The sequence below is a fragment of the Xyrauchen texanus genome, chromosome 45 (genome assembly GCF_025860055.1).
Source record: "Xyrauchen texanus isolate HMW12.3.18 chromosome 45, RBS_HiC_50CHRs, whole genome shotgun sequence".
Taxonomy (NCBI): domain Eukaryota; kingdom Metazoa; phylum Chordata; class Actinopteri; order Cypriniformes; family Catostomidae; genus Xyrauchen; species Xyrauchen texanus.
In genome coordinates this window covers 7900345-7923180 of record NC_068320.1, presented here as the reverse complement: position 1 = coordinate 7923180, position 22836 = coordinate 7900345, and the positions used below count along the sequence as shown (strand labels likewise).

The window sequence follows — 22836 nt, the reverse complement described above, 5'->3', positions numbered from 1 at the left end:
AATAGACTAGAGGAACTACACTACAAAACTGTGATTATTACAGCTTGAAAGCCATAAAAAAAACAGCAGGTTACTAGAGAATGATTTTGAAACTTTTCTGATTGATATAAAAATGTATCCTTAAAATTAACATTTAACTGTGTCTTTCACCTCAAGCGTGATAGCAGCACGTCACAGTGACAAGCTGTCGCAGCTCTAAAGATAAGAAAAGCATGTAAATTGAGATGGCTGTTTAATCTCCCAAAAGCTTAAAGCAAAACCACATGAGACACTCAGAACAACCTGAGAGAGAGCATGAGAATGTGTTGAGATAGTCATGTTTAAAATGGTGAGATTTAGTTGTAACACATTCAGCTGTCCTGGAAATCTTAATTACAGGATGAAACGAGGACAGAGCTTAAGAAAAATAAAATGTACAAGTGAGGAATTGAATTAAAACGTATTGTAGATACTATACCAGAATCCTGTTAAATGTGTAATTATAAAACAGAATGTATAATTCATGCATACATCATTTAAGCATATTCATAAGGCATTAATAGAAAAGAAAGAAAACCTGTGAACACACGTGCAGTGTAACTGTGTGACTATTAAGAGAAACTTTGACAAATACAGTTCAGTCATGACAACTCTGAATGAATAGCTTGTTAATGGAGGAAGGACATATTGACAGGATTTGGTCTTGGAAGACTAGGGGCTCATTTCGCAAAAGCATCATAAGCCTAAGAAGATCGTAAAATCCATCTTAAGATTCATCTTAGTTTTGCTGCCAGTTTCCCAAAATCATCGTTACTTAAGTAGCACTTGAAAATGCTCGAAGATTTAAGAGTGCTCTGGAGTACTCGTACAGCGCTAAGTGCATCATAAGCACATAGACTTATGTAGACACCTGCAGGACAATCGCAGAATTACACCTAATACAATTTAAACACCCATAGATGCTAAAACTTTAATATCAGGATACCTATGTTTTATTTATTTGTATTTTAACAGACAAATCTAATAATAATAACAATAATCGTGTGATATGAACGTGAAGCAATCATTTGTGCTCAGCAACTGCTTTTGGGTCCTTGAATAATGTGCGAGTAAGGGCAGCTGGTGGACTTTCTGGTGCACTCCTAGGGTAAGATGGAGCCCTACTAGGGAGTTGGTGCCCTACACAGACAGCGTAGTCTGCTTATAGGGAGCGGCAGCACTGTTTGCGCTGTGTGATAACATGGTGAACCTCATAATATTCAATGAATGCTTGTAATTAGCAGGATCCTAGGGCCCTCCACAGTCTTCAATGATCCTGGAACAGTTCATATCGAGATAAATGTGTGAACGAAATATAACACATGCACAACTGATTATGGATGCAGATTAATGTAAAAGAAATAGATCTTCTGCACAAAATTATTGTAAAATAATATGTAAATATGTAGTTAATTAGGTAGAATATTTAAGACAATATTTTAAACAAATATTTGCGAGGTAAATTAAAAATGATTGTAAAGTTAAGCACAAAAATATTGAAGTTACAGTGACGAGCAGCACTAACATTCACATTTCAGTACTATCGCACGTACGGCGACTCTCATAAATAGCACTTAAAGCACATCCGTGCAAGTTCATATTGAGTGCAGTTTTGGGAAAGCATGTAAAAAAATTATGAACCTTCGTAAAATCGCTCGTAGAAAATGCTCTTAACTGCTATGATCGATTGTTATTGGGAATCGAGGCATAGATCAGCTACGCTACTGCTGTGTGCTACTTTTAGGAAGGCAGGCCAAAAAAAAAAAAAGATGTATTAGGGAAAAAAACAGACCCAAGTATCATGAAACCGTTAACGTCTATAATACGTACCTCAATTCAGCGGACATGCAAAGGGAACCGTGAAGTTTTACCAAATTTTACAGTTGAAATTCGGCTGGTTGTGACAACTGATGGAAGTCCTGCTGTGAGGGCCTTGTTAATGACTGGTTATTGCGAGTGAAAAGTGTTAAGTGCTTGCTATGTTTCAGAGTACATGGGAAGTCAAATAACTGAAAGTTTTCATATTGTCTGCTACCACGAACTACATTACTGTACAGACAAACATGCTAAAATAAACACCCTGAATGTACAATGTGTTAACCAAACAATGGTGATATTTAACTCAACAATAAATACATTTAATTTTACCAGATTGTTTTTTTACAGATATTACATAAAAATAAACTGATCTTAAAACACAGAGATTTATTTATTTTTAGTTGTGTACTTAAAGGTAGGATTATTATGTAGGATTATCCACGAACAAAGCCATCAAATGAACACAACAACACATTCCACAGATCATAGAGAACCCCCACCGAGCCATTAGAGAGACATAAAAACACATGCATGGCGCCTAGACTGCTATTAAGACCATCTTTGCAAAGAAGCCCCTGGGTGCAGGGGTCACAAGCAATAAAAGACAGAGAACACGCTCCCTGGAATTCAGGGTCACGATCAGATCATCAGATCGCAAGACATCATGATTATTATCCTGCAAACAGCACCTAAAAAGGAATCCATGAATGTTGTACTATGCTGATTTAACCCTCTAAAATGTACAGAATGTATTTAAACCCACAATGTACACAATACCTGGCCTTACTTAATCATTCTGAAAATGACTCTGACCTGTGATCACTGTTTTCACTGACAAATTAATGATTAGAGCCTGATGTACCTTTTAAAATATGTATTGATTTGTAATCAGGGATTTTCATTTTTTGTTACATACAGTACATTACAGTATAATATTCATGACAGAATGTCATATTTAGTATGTAAATGCTTGCTTGTTTACGTAGAGAATTTTGACGGCATCTAATGTCATGTCTCTTTTACTGTTGTCAAGTTCATGGTTAAACAGGCACTAGTTTTGAGTGGGAGTTTGTAAGAATCCTCCACAAAGGATCGTAAATCAACTCTGAAGCAGGATAGATCAGTTGACCATGTGACTCTGGAAAGTCACTTCTGATTGGCTCAGGACACCTTTGGGTTGCGGCCAATTTCAGTTCAAAGTTTTCCTAACCAAGGAAGAATTCGCTTCTTTTCATCTTCCTCTTCTGCTGAACTTCTCTCTTGCAACATTCTATTTGGAAGCTTCACTTGCTTCTTCCAGACCCTCCATGTCATGTAGAGTCCAAGGAAAACTCAGGGCACCAAAAGTCCAGAGGAAGCCTCTCGCTCTACAGTTCACACACCCAACGGAAGTCGCAAGTTCTCCTTGCAGAAGGCCTTGCTTCATACAGACAATAACTATGCGCGATCATAATGGAGTCCAAAACATCGACGGAATGAACTTTTGACAAAGAGCCAAAGAACCAAGCAACACAAAGAACGCAATGCAAGGAAACGCAACGGCACGCAAGTACATCTCCAAGACTTTTGCTCAAAGTGCTGGTGTATTAGTTAAATACTTTGCAAATCGTTCAAAAATGGTCCTTAAGGTATTGTCAACAGACTCCATAAAGTTAATTTTCTCTGTATTGATAATTTACTACACATTCTGTCACTACTCGCCAACCTGTCTCATTTATATATGTTTTAGATTAGATTTGTTTAGAATAGTAATAAAGTTTGTCTGTATTCAAAGATAATTTGACTGTGGTATAATTCTGATAAATAATCTCATCCCTGTTTTTAAAAGATTTAGCTTCAAGCTGTACCTAAATATGTGTAATATTATTTTCAATAAGCTATGAAAATAATATTACTCCAATAAGTGAATTAATCATAATTCCATTATTAAAGCTAATTCCTTACGATAGAGATTGTGAGCAGATACGAGGTGTTGTATTACGATTTTAATGGTGGAGAATTTTATTCAGACAAATAATCGAATTATTTGTTATTTATCTAATTTATAATGGTTGTCGAACATGACTAATTCCATTATAAATTTACTTACATATTAATGTAGAATAAGGAAATTTTAAACGCCTACACTGTTACCATGTGCTGATATAATAGTTAACTTAAATGGCGAATGGATCATTAATAACAACTGCCTTAATCATTTGGTGAAAAATGAAAATAATGCGATTATTTGAAATAATGTAGTAGTACATTTCTGTGAATGTAATGACATTTCGATGTGTTAATTTTTTATCCCAGAAGTTTATGCTCTGTCAGAGAACGCTGCAAATGCATTGATTTCAATAGGGTGGTGCATCTGTGGAAAACTCAGATGGAGCGTTTGACAGATAGAAAACTATTTTTGGATGGTGTGGACATTTTCAAAATTTTCTATTGCAAAAACATCCCTACTGACAAAATTGCCTAGTCGGCGATCTGTGACAGTTTAAATTCTAATGTAAAGGCGCCCTGAATCTTTCTGAAAAGTTGAATAATAATAATAAAAACCTTTTTTTTTTTAATTAAGCAAGCCTACAAACTCTTTTAAAGGAGCAATATATAACATTGACTTCAAGCATTTAAATTGGGTATTGCAGTCCAAATTCAAAATATAGGAGAGAGTTGTCTCCCTCACCCCTCCTCCCCAGACTCGTAGCTCACACTGGTTTCCAGGTTGAGGACACGCAACAGGAATGAGCAAACTGACAATGGCATGCAACGAGCCTTACACTGTAAGTTGATCAGCTAATGTAAAAGTTTGCAATGTTTTTATTTGTTTGCAAATTACAAACCAGCTCATGTGGATTTTCTATAATTCTGTCAATGTTACCTAGATGTATTGATGGCTTCCATTGCTGCAAGACGCGGTGTTTGCCAGCTAACTTGGTAATTGTCTTCACTTATATGGGACCTTTTTTTACCTTAGCGGTTAACAAAGCGCTTTACTCTGTGTCCCATTCACACACACACACACACACACACACACTCACACCAACACTAACACACCGATGATGGAAGAGCTGGTAATGGAACTGCCAACCCTGCGATTAGTGTCTGACCCGCTCTGAACACCCGCCCAGAATGCTGCAAATGCACTGATTTCAATTGGGTGGTGTTTCAAATCTGGCAATCCGGGGTGTTGAAATACTATTGGGAAATGGACAGTAGGCGGGATTACACAGGCCAAAACACAAACAGAAATTCTGGCCCGGAACGGACATTTCAAAGTAGAATATACCTACTGGCTGTAGCATTGTTTTCGGAGAAGCCAGTATTTTAACTTAGTATGTTTCCTAAATCTCTGACAACATATGATCTATCTACACATGATGGTAATTTTATTGACACCTATTTTATCATTTATTGTTGTGCAAAATAGGTTGGTAGGATGAGGGATATATTCCAGTTGCCTCCATTTGTTTATATGTCTGTAATATGTTTAAATGTCAAATGTATTAGGTGCATAGTTCTTTTATAATAGTACTAAGTTAATGGTGATAAATAGCAATCTGTTCAGTTATTACGTAGTTTGAAATTTCATTGTGGATTTATTTCTTTATTGTTACTGCAGAAAGATAGTGACATTGTTACACTATTTACTCTTACACTCTTATTCTTATGATCAATTTCCTTCTTTGAATAGTCTTTGTATGATACAAAAACTTGATTCACTGTCTTCCCAGGTAGGGGATTTTGGTGGTGATATGAGGGGGGCCTGTCTATATCAAAACCACAGGATTTCTGCAAGTCTTACAGTCTGATTGAACTTCGATAAAATTAAGGCCTTAAAGTCTTACAATGGAGCAATAAGTCTTAATTCATTATTTAATCATTTAAATATTGTATGAGGGAATTTCTCATTACATTAAGTTATTGATTGTTCAGTTCTGTAGAAGTGTGGAGGATCAAGTCTGGCAGCCATGTGTACTGGCAACTGGAAGGACAAAAGCAGACGTGCTCAAGTACTACATTGTGGTCATCAAGAATCTCATTCTGTCAAGACATTACTTCACTTGAAGCATTTTATGAGGTTTTTAAGCTCATTTTAATTTAAGAATATGACGTTTACATTCACATTTATTTAGACGACAATTTACTAAATCAATCCTGTTAAATCCAGCCAATCATCATAAGTGTAAAAGATAAAGGAATAGTTCCCCCAAAAATGTAAGCGCAGCGTAGTTCTAGCAGGAAGACTAGCAGCTGTACATCATTGCACCATTAGCGGGGTAATTCCCAGCCAATCACATGTAAGCCGTTGCTTTATAAGTCTGCTCACAATCTATCACATGGCTGTTTCAGCGTGCTAACACGGCAACCTCCACCACCCCGCCATCACAGGTTGAGTCCGGTTCTGCACGGGGGTAGGCTCCTCGCCCCTGCCTCCTATCTCCGGCAGGATATGACGGTTTCGAGTACAAATTCTTCGGACCGCCAGATGGGGCATACACCAAAGAGAGACATTACTTTTCTGTTTTATATTCAACAAATAAATGTCATCTTAAATCTCACTCAAGTCTGTGAGTCTTCCTGATAGAAATGAAAGTTCTCTCATCATATACTCACCCTCATGCCATCCCAGATGTGTATGTAGAACACATACAAAGATTTTTAGAAGAATATTTCAGCTCTGTAGGTCAATTTAATGCAAGTCAACAGGATCTAAAACTTTAAAGCTCTGAAAAGCACATAAAGACAGCTTAAAAGAAACCCATAAGACTCCATTGGTTTAATCCATGTATTCTCAAGTGATCTAATCGATATTCGGTGAGAACAAACAAAATATAACACTGTTTTCACCATAAATCTTCACAATCATGATTTCAATCTCATGTGCAGAATGCTATCAAATGTAATCAAGCTTGAAATTATGATAATCAAGTGAAAAGGGAGTTAAGTGTAACTACAAATCCATGATGATATGTTTTATTTGCAGTGCATTAAGAAGAATACTTAATATATTACTGGTAACATATAGAGCACGTACAGTATATTTTTAATAGAATTCAAGTAACATTTTACTGAACCTGTTCATGCATTCAGATTAATTTACTAAATGCCTCAAAACTATGGATAGTGAACAAGGACATTTATACACAGAGATGTATTTTTTCAACAATTCACATAGATGTAATTAATGATATGAAGGAAGTTTGAATGTATTTATTTTTTTTATTAAAAGTTATTGATGCTTTAAAGGACGACCCATCTTGTATTGTTTCAGCATTAAACACAGTTTGTTTTTAAATTTGAGGATTTTTTTTTCTAGATTTTAAGCTGTATTGTTTCAATACGTGCATAACTCCCATTCTGATTGTCAGTTTTTTTCCTTTTTTTTATTTTATACTTAGTTTACATTTGAAATATGAATTAATCATAATTTTTATGTTGCTGTTTTAACATTAAGTATAAAACATCAGTATTAAAACAAATTTTAGTGCCCTGTGTAACCGTGTTTGGAATGCAACACCATTGAGTGTTAATGGTAACACCCTTAAGTATAAAATATTCAACACCTGAAGTGTTTAAATTGTACAGTACACTGAAAGGGTGTTCACTTTCATATAAGTAACACTTTGGTCAGTGTTAATTGAACACCATCAAAGATGGACCTGTATGTTCACCCAAAAAGTGTTTATTTTAACACTCACAGTGTCAAATTCCCCAACAATACTTGTTACGTATATAGTACGTAAAAAAAAATAATAAAAAAAAAATATATATATATATATATATATATATATATATATATATATATATATATATATATATATATATATATATATATATATTATTTTTTTTTTTTTTTTTCAAAACGTTTGCTTGAAAAATGCAGTTAGAAACTTTAAGCACTGTTTTCTTAATTTGTTATTTTATTACTGCACTGTAAAAAGATTTAACAGTTTCTAACAATAAGATACTCATTCAATATATGACTATAAAATCAATGCAGGCTAGGTCATTTTCTGTCACAACACAACAAATCACTGAGAAAAAAGTACATTTGAATACCGCACTGCATTATGGGAAAATGGTGTTTAATTTGAAGTCACTTAGAAGGGACCTTATCTTATTTATTTCTAATTAAACTTTTCCCAGTTGGTGCAATTATGTTTAAGAACACTAATTATTGTACTGTAAATTGTCAATTTTGAGGTTGTCTTTATGTCGGCCCATGATCCATAAACTATACACCATATGATAAATGTGAACGTAAATAAATAGTATCATTTTAAATGAACAATTAGGAAGACATGTTTGCAAAGCTAGGCTATAATATGGTTGGTTTAATCGCTCATTGCGTTTTTTATCATGAGTTGTCAATCAGGCACGCAAGATATCAACAGTTTCCTTGTCTTGAATAATTCCTTGCTCAAAACCATTTTGACCTAATTAACAAATGAGTTAGTATCAGTTTTGGTATCGAGAAATGACACATTTCTCTGGTATAGGTACCGACACCAGAAATGTTGGTTTTGTGACAACACTGCCTTAGATCTTACTATAATGTTATAATGGATAAAGTAGATCTCATGCCACAGAAGTGTGAGCACCCCTGGCTTAACACACCACATGTGAGCAAGCCGATTGGAGATAACAAATTCAAAAAACCTTAGGTCATAAAAAGTATAAGAGAAGCAACTATTGACTTACATTGAGCCCTCTCTGGAATAGCGGCTGTCCCATGACGTTAGCCAGCATACGGATCAGAGCGGCTCCCTGCGCACACACAGTAAACAAACATTCAATAACAGACACACATTTAATTCTTAAGTGTGTAAGTCTTGTGGCTATACTTTCAAAACAGTGTCCTACTGTCTTGCCCCTATGTTTGCTGTTGTAAGATCTTTACTGTAAATGCATCCGTAATAATTCTGTACTATTTCATGCTGTTTTATAATTCGGCGACTGTTCTGTATCATTTTGATTTTAAGTGACTTTGACATGTTCATCTGACAGCATCCAGCTTCCAAGAATCCCCATCTCTCATGTGTCACTTCCAGTTAGCACTAGGGGAATCATGTGATGTGTGATATCAGAGTGTTTAGTGTGTCAGCGGGAAGAGATGAGAAATGCTGAGTGTCACAGAGACTGAGACTGAGACTTCAGAACACCACACAACCTGTGAGACAAAGAGGAAGGGGATTGAGTCCCTTTGCAAGCACCAAATCACAAACCACTAATGAGTGACGGATTTTAGATTGTGGATCTAAAGATAATTTTTCTGCATCTGGATGTTGATAGAGGACAAATATTTTCTTTACATTTTTAGTGCCTTTAAATGTCTTTCAGATATTTGTTATCATGTGATATTATTGGATGCTGGAGTCATAGAAAGTGCATTCTATTCAGAAAGAGCTCATTAAATAGATTAAGTTAGTGTGAGATTAAGTGTTTATTGTGAAATTAGAGTCCCCGAGGACACAAAACCTCACAGTTTCTTCCCCTCGACTAACAATTTTTGTCATGTGCCTGAAGAAGAGTATAACAGCACTAATTAATTTACTGGACTCAATAAATTATAATGATTCACAAATGAACTCTTAACATCAGTCAGTATTTTAGTGTTTTGAAGAGTATTTATTTTCACTTCTACTGGCTGACCATAATAAAAAAGTGTAGTGGAATATGAATGATCCTTTATGTACAATTTTGAAAAACAAATAACCCATACAGATGATAAGAGAAGCTCTTGCCTTCTTATATGCGATCCAGTCAAACACTCTGTCGATGTCTGTGGCTTCAAACACTTGTTGAGAGATTGGATGAGAACTCGCCAAACCATCCAATAACATCACCTCGTGAAGAACATCAGTGAGAAACCTCTGATTCTCCTGTGTGTGTGTGTGTGTGTGTGAGAGAGAGAGAGAGAGAGAGACCATATTAATGTTTAATTGTAGCATACCATCAATGAAATACCACACTTCTGCACATTTCTGTGAAATATGTTTCTGAAATCACATTGTTTTCCTGTTATTCATTTAAAAGTGGCAGTATGCCAGTAACTATATAAAAATCGATTAAATATGAATCACATGTATTATATATTAAAGCATTAAACAGCAGGTTCGTGTTCAAAATGTCTTCATAATGGGCCTTCCAGCAAAACCCCTGTGCTGAATGACCAAATTCATAATAGCACTTTAAAAAGAAACGTAATTAAGATTTCATTATTTTATTACTTGCTCATCTTGTTAGATCATTTGTCAGTCAAGATGGCACAGCGAATGGCAGCCTCAGTGTGAAGCTCTCTAATTCTTTTATTGTTTTTGTTGTTTATTGTTTGTCCTGTTTTTAGTCATTTTTTTCCAATCAGTTTTACCAGGGACGAGCTGCTGAACGTTCGACAGCACATACCAGACAATCCTTTCCCAGTTTTGGACTATTCTGACATTTTGCTGGACATTTTAGTGAGAGGCGCAGCTGTTTTAAGCGCGGTATGATGCACAGGCAAGGGAAGCGAGCTGGCACAGCTTTCGAACAGCACTGCTGAGTATTCATCTAGTGATCCCTGTTTACCAATGACTGCACTGGCAAGCACTGCTCTGTCAAGCTCCTGAAGTTTGCAGGCATCACTACTATCATCTGCCTTGTCCAAGATGACGATGAGTCTGTATACAGAAGGGAGGTTGAACGGCTGACTGTCTGGTGCAGTCAAAGCAACCTGGAGCTGAACACGCTCAAAATGGTGGAGATGATTGTGGACTTTAGGAGGAACAACCCAACATTGATCCCGCTCACCATTCTAAACAGCACTGTGGCAGCAGTTGAGTCATTCAGGGTCCTGGGCACTACCATCTCACAGGACCTGAAGTGGGAGACCCACATTGACTCCATTGTGAAAAAGGCCCAGGAGAGGTTGTACTTCTTTCGCCAGCTGAGGAAGTTCAACCAACCACAGGCGCTGCTAATACAGTTCTACACAACAGTCATTGAGTCTGTCCTCTGCACTTCTATAACTGTCTGGTTTGGTTCAGCTATGACATCGGACATCAGAAGACTACAAGGGACAGTTTGGAGTGCTGATAGGATTATTGGTTGCCCCCTGCCCTCCCTTCAAGAACTATACTTTGGACCCCATTCACCCAGCCCATTACCTTTTTAAGGTAAGCTAGATGGCGCTACAGAGCACTGAGCACCAGAACTGTCAGGCACAGAAACAGTTTTTTTCCCTCAGGCTATCCATCTCATGAACAGTCCATTTATATTCATCCAACATAGCATAATTCTACTGTCATGCAATCCCTTGCATCTGTATATAACAGATTTGTATGTATATATAGTCTTTTTGTGTATTTCTATATATATTTTCTATTCACATTTTTATTAGTTTCTCTGTCTTGTTGTTGTATTGCTTGTGCACTGGAAGCTTCTGTCACCAAGACAAATTAATTGTATGTGTAACCATACTTGTCAATAAAGCTCATTCTGATTCTGATCTGCATAGTATTTAAATGTGGATAACAAAGCTAGCAAACTACCAGGTGTTATAAAGAAGTTTTGGTTTGATACATAAATGCTTTATTACACTTTTATTATGTGTATGTGTATTTATTATGAATAAGAATAATTATTGCTCATTTAAGCTTTGAAAGCTTAATTATAAATTCTATATAAGACATTAATCCAACAAAGAAAGATACTGTATTTTAATCACCAGATTTGGGCATAAACAAACACAAAGATAAAAACAGATTGATAACTTTAAAGCAGCTCAGAGCAATGCCTAATGGGTAACCAGCTTCTATAAGAGTCTTCAGATGACATCATGAACAAGAGAAATAAAACCAGCAGTCCAAAAGTGATGAGCAGGTGAAGAGACCTGCAGCATATTTTAATTACATGAAATCCCACCATTTCAACACATTAGATATTTATTTTTGCATTGGAAACACTACAGTATATTAGTATATTTCTCCATGTTTTTAGTCCTGTTTTAGAGTCCTTTCCCTCTAAAAGCAGCAATCACATCCATCTTGTGGCAGGGAAACGGTTATAGCCATCTGATAAGCATGCTACTTAGAGTTTCCATCAAAACTCGCCAGACGTGAAAGATTTAATCACTCCTGAAATTACCTTCCCAAAATAATGTTCTCTGCTTGACTGATACCCCATGAAGAGGGTGTTTTGAGCAGAGAGGTATGAAATATTGGGACAGATGGGACAGGAAGGTCAGCGTGTGAATGTGTATGTGAGCGCATACGTGCAGCTCACATGTGGAACTCATGGTTCATAGGGTCATACCTTGAAGAAAAGACCAGTATATTTTGTGCTTGCTGGTTTTGTCACCAGTCTTTTTAGCTAGCTTTCCAAGCAAAACATCCTTGTTCAACCAGCTTCACTAGTCAAGTTTTGATGGTGAACTCACCCTTCCATGTATCAGCTGATCAACTGCAATTGTAATCAATAAGCACTAAATCTCTGTCATTTAATGTATAGGCTGTTTTAGCACTCTGCCCAGTGTACACTGTCTTCAATTGAGGGCTGTAAGATTATATTTGCATAAGAATTGAAACAAGTTATATCTGGATCTTGAAAAAACCCAGCCTTTCATTTTGAAATGTGTCAACGTCGTAAATCACAGGCCTTCACAAGAACCCCCACCCAGTTGAAGCAGACTTTTCTTCTGTGCAAGGTTACCATCAGATTTGCACAACTATAAGAAATTGAATCTTAATCTAGCCTTGCTAGATAATGCTGAAAATCACTTTGAACTGTGGTAATATTTGTACCTGACAAATTAATGATTGTAGACTGATGGAACACTTTAAAAAGTGTGTAGCGATGTGCAATCACTTATAATTGATAAATATAAGCTTTAATTCTGTATGATTGATCTCATTCTACTAGGAAAGGTAACTATAAGGTTTAACTTGATAAAATGCAATGATGTGTAAAACCAATATGATTTTGTAACCAGAGATTTTCATGCTTTATTACCTACATGTATAACATCCATAAAACATGTCATGTTTAGTATGTAAACATTTGTTTGTGTATGAAGAAACATCTGATGACAATGAATTTCATGTCTCTTGTACCATTTGCAAGATATAAAGTTAATGATTAAATATGCACTATTTTTAAGCGGGAAATGTTTAAGAGTCTGAAACAAAGGACCATAACTCAACTGTCGGAAAAGACAGCCCAGTTGACCATGTGAATCTGAAAAGTCACTTTTGGGGATGCGGCCAATTTCAGTTCAAATAGTTCCAAACATGAAGAACACTCGCTCTTGTCTCTTCAACTCGGTCTCTTGGCTGCTCTTTGCTCTTCTTCTGCCTGCACGTGCTTCGTCTGGTCGCTCCGCTGATGACCAGGTTCTCCCATGTGAGATCCAAGGGAACTCGGGACTCGACGTCCCTAGAAGGAGTGAGAAGGCCTCGCTTCACAGCTAAAATAATTCATACAGACAATAAACTCGATCATAAAGAGATCAAAACATTGACGGAACGAACTTTCGACCAAGAACCAATTCACACAAAGAACGCAAGTACATCTCCAATATTGTGCTCAAAGCGCTGGTGTATTAATCAAATGATTTGGGTAATCCGATGTAGACTCAAAGAAGGATAAATGGTTCTTAAGGTTGTCAACAGACTCCGTAGAGTTCATGTTCACTGTATTGATCAGTTATGTCACATTCTGTCACTTTTCACCAACCTGTCTCATGTGTATATGTGTTAGATTAGATTTATGTTTAGAATAGTAATAAAGTTCGTCTTTGTTCAAAGATGACAGGACTGTGGTATATTTTGATAAATAATCTCATCCCTGTTTCTGAAAGATTTCGCTTCAAAGCTGTACCTAAAAATGTGTAATATTATTTTCAATAAGCTATGAGAATAACATCACTCCAATAAGTGAATTAATCATCTTATTAAAGCTAATTCCGTACAGTAGAAATTGTGACAGATACAACTAGATCTAAGAATCTATTAAAGACATAAAATCTAGTTATTTGTCATTTATCTAATTTATAAGGGTTGTCGAATGCGACTAATTCCCTTATACAATTCATTACCTAATAAGTCACAAAAAGGACAGTTTCATCTAGTCCATAGCTCACATATTTCGAGACCCTAAATTTAGCATGCGTGCAAATTACCCTACATACAATGGTGGTAAAATGTATGCAAAATACCCATTTTAACTGACCCCGTCCATACCTCTAAATTATATATGTAAATACCGTAGAGGGCACATCAGTTGTGAGTCACGACCGTTGGCTCAAAATAATATGGTTGCTAGATAAAACTAAACACAGTCATTGACTCATAATGAGCAGAAGATACAAACAGAATTTAATCTGCATAACTGCTAATTAACAGTAAAGACCATCAGTGACAGTAAACGTCAGAGGACTGTGCTATGCTTTGTTATGCTGATGACCTGCATACTTATTTCATTTGACTAGTGGAGCTTCAAGTGTTTTCTTCAAAACAGCTGCATTATTGGTCACTCAAGCAGATGGGTGTTTTGTCTGGACTAGAATAGCATTATGCTAATTGTTAGCACCATTACACACAAACAAATGCTGCCCTAGAGGAATAACTGTTTGTTCTCAGATCATTTCATGAAGCTGCTTTTGGTAGCATAACTAAAGGTGGATTTTACAAAGAAATGTAAGAAATATGTTTATACAGAGCACTTCAAGTGTTTTTGGGAAAGTCTGGGGAAGTAACTGAACTGTGCACATTGTGATGTTGCACATCACATTCTTCATATTACATTTTTTTTTTTAAATGATGGAACAAAGTGAATGTCCTGATCTCACTCTGACTCAGAGCTCCAGAAATCCACATAAAACATTAATAATGTTCAGATGATATACAGGAATATTATGAGTTGGAGTTGGCAGTATTGGGCACACCTGGTCAGATCAAATGGCCTCATAATTTTTGGCTGTTATAAAACTTGCAGAGAAAACATTGAACCTACTGAGATGACTGACCATTGAGAACTGAAGGCATGCTTTGTGCTTCTCCAATCGTGAACCCATACGGATGCAGAAAATGAGGTGAAAGATTACTTTTTCACTTCTCTAGAGGTTTAGATTGTGTTCTGTAGGTTTTGTGTCTCTGTGTGTTTTGTCATGGATACAAGTGGTATTAGAATGGTCTCGACATAAATTCCAGCTCTGTGAAGCTGAAGATGTAGTTTGGGTTGAGACAGTCACATAAATGTTAATTCAATTCTATGGTTTTGAGGGAGTCATTTTGTGGCACTATCAGCCAGGGTTTGAAAATTAGTGAGGTCCACGGAGAGGTGTCAAGACTTTTACCAAAACTACACCTACAAACGCAACATATTCTATACATTAAAAAATGTAATATAAAAATGAAAGGACAGAAACCAATAATAATACTGAATCATTTTTTAAATCGCAAATGCAGTTAACAATATTAATACTGAATTTATGTCACATAGAAATGCACATTTGAAAATAAAGCATTGATTTTGAGATGGGCAGCAAAATGTACTCGTATTAACTGCAGAAAAACAGCAAAAGTTAATTAACAACTAATTTATCTAGGGCTATGTTAACTCTATTATCCAAAACAATCAATTGTTTTCCTTTTGCAAGACTATTAATTATTTAAAGGTGCACTTAAAAAGTTTTACTCCTGAAGAAATTAATTCTAATTTTGAAACATATAAAATCATGACCTCTCACATGAGATGAGTACTGTATTCATATCAGTAACCTTATAAAAGCTGTTTTATTCTACATGGGGCAGGCCTTCATGAGGGCTGCCATTTTAGGATCACATGACCAGCTGAATACTACTCACTTAATCTCAGTAACCATCCTGCTTTTGGACACTTTCACTCATTGATAAAATTAATCATGGCTGATTGTGTATAGTGAATTTCTACAATGGCATCTGTAACTGAAAACTGCTGATTTTGAATAATGCAGCATCCACAGCACTAGGTGTCAGTGTAAGTCCGAGATGACATGAACAAAGTGTTACTGAGTGTAAGCTAACTTTGATTCACATTTTTCAATTAAAGTTCAGATATATTTCTATAAGGTTGCTGATTTGTGGAATGAAAAGCCTGTAATTACCGTTGCCACTGTAGTTTAATATGACAGGCTTTTTAATCTCGTTTCAACTTGCTTCAGCACAGAGCCTTTAAGTGTCTCGTATCAGATGGGTTTATAACAGAGGATTGTGTCAAATTCAAAAGAGTCGCATGTGACTCAATGTTAACCTCGGGACAGCAAGCGCAGAGCAGGTTCATCAGATTAGTGAGAACGGTCCCGCTTTTTGTACATAGCATCTAAATATATTTTTGAATATTAAAAGATTACCTGACCTCATAGCTGGCTACGACCATGCTATCAGTGTAGTTTGTCAATGCTTGGCACAGTAATGTTGTTCAGAATGTATCATGATCAATATGAAAATATACGGTATCTATCTGTGGCTCATCAAAATCACAATGCTCTTAGTGTTCTCACTCTTCTGACAGTTCTTAATAGATTAAACATCTGGAGATGAATATATATAGACGTACTGTCTTTTTTCATTAAAACACAGTTAAATATGATGGCATATGCACTGGTTCATGTGGAAATGAAACTGGATTTATCCAGAGCTGTGTGACACCAGATCTCTCCATGAATAAAGATGATTTCAGCACATGTAAAACTACATCTGAGCTCATAATTACCATTAAAACAGCTGTAACAATTTGTTCTTTATAAACTCATCATGATCCAGACATGCATGCCTACATTTGACACATTTGTTCTATAATGATGGTACGATCGAACGATAGTTTTTCATTTACTTCTTGTATAATGTTGTCATTTGATGCACTACTAAAGAGAGACTTTTAGTGGGGACAAAAATTATGAAAATACTCTAAATCAGTCATTTACATTTATTCATTTGGCAGACACTTTTATCCAAAGCGACTTACAAAAGAGGAATAATACATCATAAGCGATTCATTTTAAGGAGACAGTGGTACGAACTGTCTGGTGTATGAACGAGTGGTTTCACTTGCATCAGAATAGTAGTTTCCAAAACAGATTAGAGTGCAACAATATATATATATAAATACATATATACACATATATATATATATATATATATATATATATATATATATATATATATATTATGAGTGCATAGTCAAGTGCTCATGGGCAAGATGTGTCTTTATCCATTTTTTGAAGACAGACAGTGAGTCTGGTTCATGGATGGAGTTGGGAAGGTCATTCCACCAACAAGGTACAGTGAAACTAAAGATCCAGGAAAGTGATCTGATGCCTCTTTGTGTTTGTATCAAGGCGCCACTCAATATCCATATGCAGGCTTCTGGTATGCGTGTAGCTCTGCAGAAATGATTTTAGGTATGCTGGAGCAGACCTAGTGACTGTGCTGTATGCCAGCATCAGAGCCTTGAATTTGATAAGTGCATCAACCGGCAGCCAGTGGAGAGAGACAAGGAGTGGTGTAACGTGCTCTCTTTGGTTCAATAAAGACCAGATGTGCTGCTGCATTCTGGGTCATTTGCAGAGGTCTAATTGCACATGCAGGGAGGCCTGCAATGAGAGCGTTACAGTAGTCCAGTCTAGTTATGACAAGTGAGCGAACAAGCAGTTGTGTGGCATGTTCAGAGAGGAAGGTTCTTATCTTCCTGATATTGTAGAGTGTAAATCTACATGATCATGCTGTCTTTGAGATGTGGTCGGTGAAATTGAGTTGGTAATCGATGGTTACCCCTAGATTTCTGACCGAAATCAAGTCACACAAAAATCTGTTCAAAGTGTCTACAGTGATGAAATATCCTTTGTGGATATCCTTGTTTTCTCCTTAATCAAGAACATTAACAATGAAAATAAACATGTTACAGTGATCAATGCTGATAATCTGAAATATGAAAATATTCTTACTATGTTCCACTTTGGAAAGAGGAAATCCGTCCCAATGTACTCAAAGAAATGAGCAAATCCCTCCTTCAGCCAAACATCCTCCCACCAAACTGGAGTGACGAGATCTCCAAACCACTACAAGATAACACATGAATACCCATTATTAAAAAAAAAAAATCAGCAAACGATATAGAGATCAAGTTTGAATTACACAAGAAAAATGAACATTCGTTAATAAAAAAGAAACACCCGGTTCCCGTCTCCTCTTTTCCCACATAACCCTATTACACAGACAGTTTACATTTACATTTATGCATTTGGCAGACGCTTTTATCCAAAGCGACTTACAGTGCACTTATTACAGGGACAATTCCCCCGGAACAACCTGGAGTTAAGTGCCTTGCTCAAGGACACAATGGTGGTGGCCATGGGGATCAAACCAGCGACCTTCTGATTAACAGTTATGTGCTTTAACCCACTACACCACCACCACTCCGGTGGTGATTAATTTTAGAAATTAATATTCCACAAGCTGGCTGAAGGAAAAGCCTCCAAACTAAATTTGGATGGCAAGCAATTGTAGAGAATATTTACAACGAAGCATTAACTTATTCATTGAGACAGTGTACTGATAACATTTCAACATACTGGAAAAAGCCTCTCCGGGAACCAGCACCTTATCGTGGTGGAGAGGTTTGTGTGCCCTTATGATCCTGAGGGTTGTGTTGTCTGGAGCCATGTGCTCCTGGTAGGGTCTCCCAAGGCAAAGTGGTCTCAGGTGAGGGGCCAGTCTAAGAATGGTTCACAATGACTCATGGATAAAACGGCAAGAGGAGGAGTTACCCTGCCCGGAGGAAGCCCGGGGCCCCCGTCTGGAGCCAGGCCCAGATGGAGGGCTCGTCGGCGAGCGCCTGGTGGCCGGGCTTGTCACGGAGCCCGGCCGGGCACAGCCCGAAGAAGCGACGTGGAACCCCCCTCTACATCCCTTGGGCCCACCACCCATTGGAGGAACCGCAGGAGTCGGGTGCGCTGCCATATGGGCGGCAGTGAAGGCCGTGGGCCTCGACGGACCAGACCCGGGCAGCAAAGGCTTGCTCTGGGGATGTTGAATGTCACCTCACTGGGGGGGAAGGAGCCGGAACTAGTGAGGGAGGTGGAGCTTTACCAGTTGGATCTGGTGGGGCTTACATCGACGCACAGTTTTGGCTCTGGATCCGTACTCCTGGATAGGGGATGGACTCTATTCTTCTCTGGAGTTTCCCAGGTGTGAGGCGACGGGCGGGTGTGGGGATACTCACGAGTCCCTGGCTGAGCGCCACTACGTTGGAGTTTACCCCGGTGGACGAGAGGGTCGCCTCCCTACGCCTACGGGTTGTGGGGGGGAAAACTCTGACTGTTGTCTGTGCATATGCACCGAACAGCAGTTCAGAGTATTCGGCCTTCTTGGAGACCCTGAATGGAGTCCTGAATAGGGCCTGAGTAGGGGACTCCATAGTGATGCTGGGTGACTTCAACGCACACGTGGGAAATGACAGGGACACCTGGAAAGGCGTGATTGGGAGGAACGGCCTCCCTGATCTGAACTCAAGTGGATGTTTGTTATTAGACTTCTGTGCTAGTCATGGATTATCTATAACAAACACCATGTTCGAACATAAGGATGCTCATGAGTGTACGTGGTACCAGAGCACCCTAGGCCGAAGGTCGATGATCGATTTTGTAATCGTGTCGTCGGATCTGAGGCCATATGTTTTGGACACTCGGGTAAAGAGAGGGGCAGAGCTGTCAACCGATCACCATCTGGTGGTGAGTTGGGTCAGGGGGTGGGGAAAGACACTGGACAGACCTGGGAAGCCCAAGCGAGTAGTGCGGGTGAACTGGGAACATTTGGAGGAGGTCCCTGTCCGCGAGATCTTCAACTCACACCTCCGGCAGAGCTTTTCAGGCATCCCTGCGGAGGTTGGGGACATTGAACCGGAGTGGGCAATGTTCAAAGCTTACATTGCCAAAGCCACGGTGGAGAGCTGCGGCCTCAAGGTTTTAGGTGCTGCAAGGGGTGGTAACCCTCGAACACCGTGGTGGACACTGGTGGTCAGGGAAGCTGTCCGACTGAAGAAAGAGGCCTTCCGGGATTTGTTGTCCCGGAGGTCTCCGGAGGCAGTTGTAAGGTACCGACAGGCCCGAAGGGCTGCGGCCTCGGCCGTGTGGGAGGCAAAGCAGTGGGTGTGGGAAAAGTTCGGAGAAGCCATGGAGAAGGACTTTCGGTCCGCACCAAAGTGCTTCTGGAAAACCGTCCGCCACCTTAGGAGGGGAAACGGGGAACCATTCAAGCTGTATACAGCAAAGATGGGACGCTGTTGACCTCAACCGAGGAGGTTATTGGGCGGTGGAAGGAACACTTTGAAGAACTCCTAAATCCCAACACGCCCTCTATGGTAGAGGCAGAGCTGGAGAATGATGGGGATCAGATTCTATTTCCCTGGGGAGGTCACTGAGGTAGTCAAACAACTCCGCAGTGGCAAAGCCCCGGGATTGATGAGATCCGACCAGAAATGCTGAAAGCTCTGGATGTGGAGGGGTGTCATGGATGACACGCCTCTTCAACATTGCGTGGAAATCTGGGACAGTGCCTAAGGAGTGGCAGAACGGGGTGGTGGTTCCCTCTTCAAAAAGGGGGATCAGAGAGTGTGTGCCAACTACAGGGGTATCACACTTCTCAGCCTCCCTGGTCAAGTTTACTCCAAGGTGCTGGAGAGGAGGGTTCGGCCGATTGTCGAACCTCGGATTGAAGAGGAACAATGCGGTTTTCGCCCTGGCCGTGGAATGACGGACCAGATCTTTACTCTGCAAGGATCCTGGAGGGGGCCTGGGAGTATGCCCATCCGGTCTACATGTGTTTTGTGGATCTGGAGAAGGCGTATGACCGGGTCCCCCGGAGAGACTGTGGGAGGTGCTGCTGGAGTACGGGGTGGGGGTCCCTTCTTAGGGCTGATCCAATCCCTGTACGTCCAAAGCGAGAGCTGTGTCCGGGTCCTCGGCACGAAGTTGAGTTCATTCCATGTGGGGGTTGGTCTCCGCCAAGGCTGCGCTTTGTCACCAATCCTGTTTGTGATATTCATGGACAGGATATCGAGGCGTAGTCGGGTGGGGAAGGTGTGCGGTTCGGTGGGCTGGGGATCTCATCGCTGCTTTTTGCAGATGATGTTGTCTTCATGTCATCATCGGTCCGTGACCTTCAGCTCTCACTGGATCGCTTGGCAGTCGAGTGTGAAGCAGCTGGGATGAGGATTAGCACCTCTAAATCTGAGGCCATGGTTCTCAGCAGGAAACCGATGGAGTGCGTACTCCAGGTAGGGAATGAGGTTTTGCCCCAAGTGAAGGAGTTCAAGTACCTCGGGGTCTTGTTCACGAGTGAGGGGACAATGGAACGGGTTGGCCGGAGAATCGGGGCAGCAGGGGCGGTATTGCACTCGCTCTATCACACCGTTGTCACGAAAAGAGAGCTGAGCCGAAAGGCAAAGCTCTCGATCTACCGGTCAATTTTTGTTCCTACACTCACCTATGGTCATGAAGGTTGGGTCATGACCGAAAGAACTAGGTCATGAGTACAAGCGGCCGAAATGGGCTTCCTCAGAAGGGTGGCGGGCTTCTCCCTTAGAGATAGGGTGAGGAGCTCAGTCATCCGTGAGGAGCTCGGAGTAGAGCCGCTGCTCCTTTGCGTTGAAAGGAGTCAGTTGAGGTGGTTTGGGCATCTGGTAAGGATGCCCCCTGGCCGCCTCCCTAGGGAGGTGTTTCAGGCACGTCCAGCTGGGAGGAGGCCTCGGGGAAGACCCAGGACTAGGTGGAGAGATTACATCTCCACACTGGCCTGGGAACGCCTCGGGGTCCCCCAGTCAGAGTTGGTTAATGTGGATCGGGATAGGGAAGTTTGGGGCCCCCTGCTGGAGCAGCTGCCCCCGCGACCCGACTTCGGATAAGCGGTTGAAGATGGATGGATGGATGGATAATGGAAATAATTTAAGTGATATTAGTTGTGGTTTTGTTTTTTGGGGATCAAATACAAAAATGTTTTTATTATGGGATCTGTGTAGCCTGAAAATTGAGGAACCATGCCTCTGTATGTACTATGCAATTGACACCTGTGTGTAACCCTTAACACAACATGAAACACAAAAACACTGAATTCTAAACATACATAAATGTAAGATAAACAAAGTATAAGGTATTATTTAAGGTGACCTATTGTTTTATGTTTGTTTTAGTTTTGTTTTATTTATTATTTTCCTTTTCCTATGTAAATACTGGTAACCCTTATAAAAATGAATAAAAAATAAAAAAATAAAAATAATTCAAATTAATCTTACAGTTCATAGAACATCTTTGTGTTTAAACATTGGCTCCTAACACTTAATTGGTTTACTAATTTTAAATATTGACTTGTTCTACACATAAATAACTAATATTGGCATTATATTTCTACCGTGTACACTCAAAAAAAAAATATTTTAGCCTATATTTGTAAGATGTATCCATTTCAATTTAATAACAAATTTCCATCTAATTGAACTGCCTAATCTTTAACTAAATTAAATGTTCAAATCTTTCAAAATTTGCCAGTTTTATTAATTACATTTTCTTCAAGACTATTCAATTCAATTTGATGGAAATGTGTTATTAAATTTAAACGGATACGTCTTTAAAAAATGCTAAAATATTTTTTTGGAGTGTAGTCAGAGGGGGGGACTGACTCCCACAGTGAGCCTGGTTTCCATGAAGCTTATTTTTCTCCAAACATCTTAGAGATTTGTGTTCCTTGCCACAGTCGCCTTTAGGTTGCTCACTATATTTATACAAATATAATTTACTTATTAATGTATTACTTAAATTAAGGCACAATTTACATGATTTACTATTATGACTTGTGCGTGTTCATGAGAATCCATGAGAGCAGTAGTAATGTTGCACCCATTCGTGAGATGGGGCTTTCAAGAAAAAACTTTTTTTCATCAAAAAAGTTGGTTTATCTAAAAGCAGGTCCGCCACCATGAGAGTAACAACAGAACCCAACACAG

At 38.9% G+C, this 22836-nt stretch overlaps 1 protein-coding gene across 1 annotated transcript in view; it reads right to left on the bottom strand.

Annotated features, from left to right (window-relative positions):
- LOC127637424 (thyrotropin-releasing hormone-degrading ectoenzyme-like) overlaps nt 1–22836 on the bottom strand; it is a 146053-nt gene that overhangs the window by 58058 nt on the left and 65159 nt on the right. The window contains exons 5-7 of the mRNA XM_052118466.1: nt 17786–17899; nt 9570–9707; nt 8527–8592 (exon numbers count right to left, since the gene is read on the bottom strand). Coding sequence (XP_051974426.1) covers nt 8527–8592; nt 9570–9707; nt 17786–17899 — 318 coding nt within the window. The remainder of the gene's footprint in view (nt 1–8526; nt 8593–9569; nt 9708–17785; nt 17900–22836) is intronic.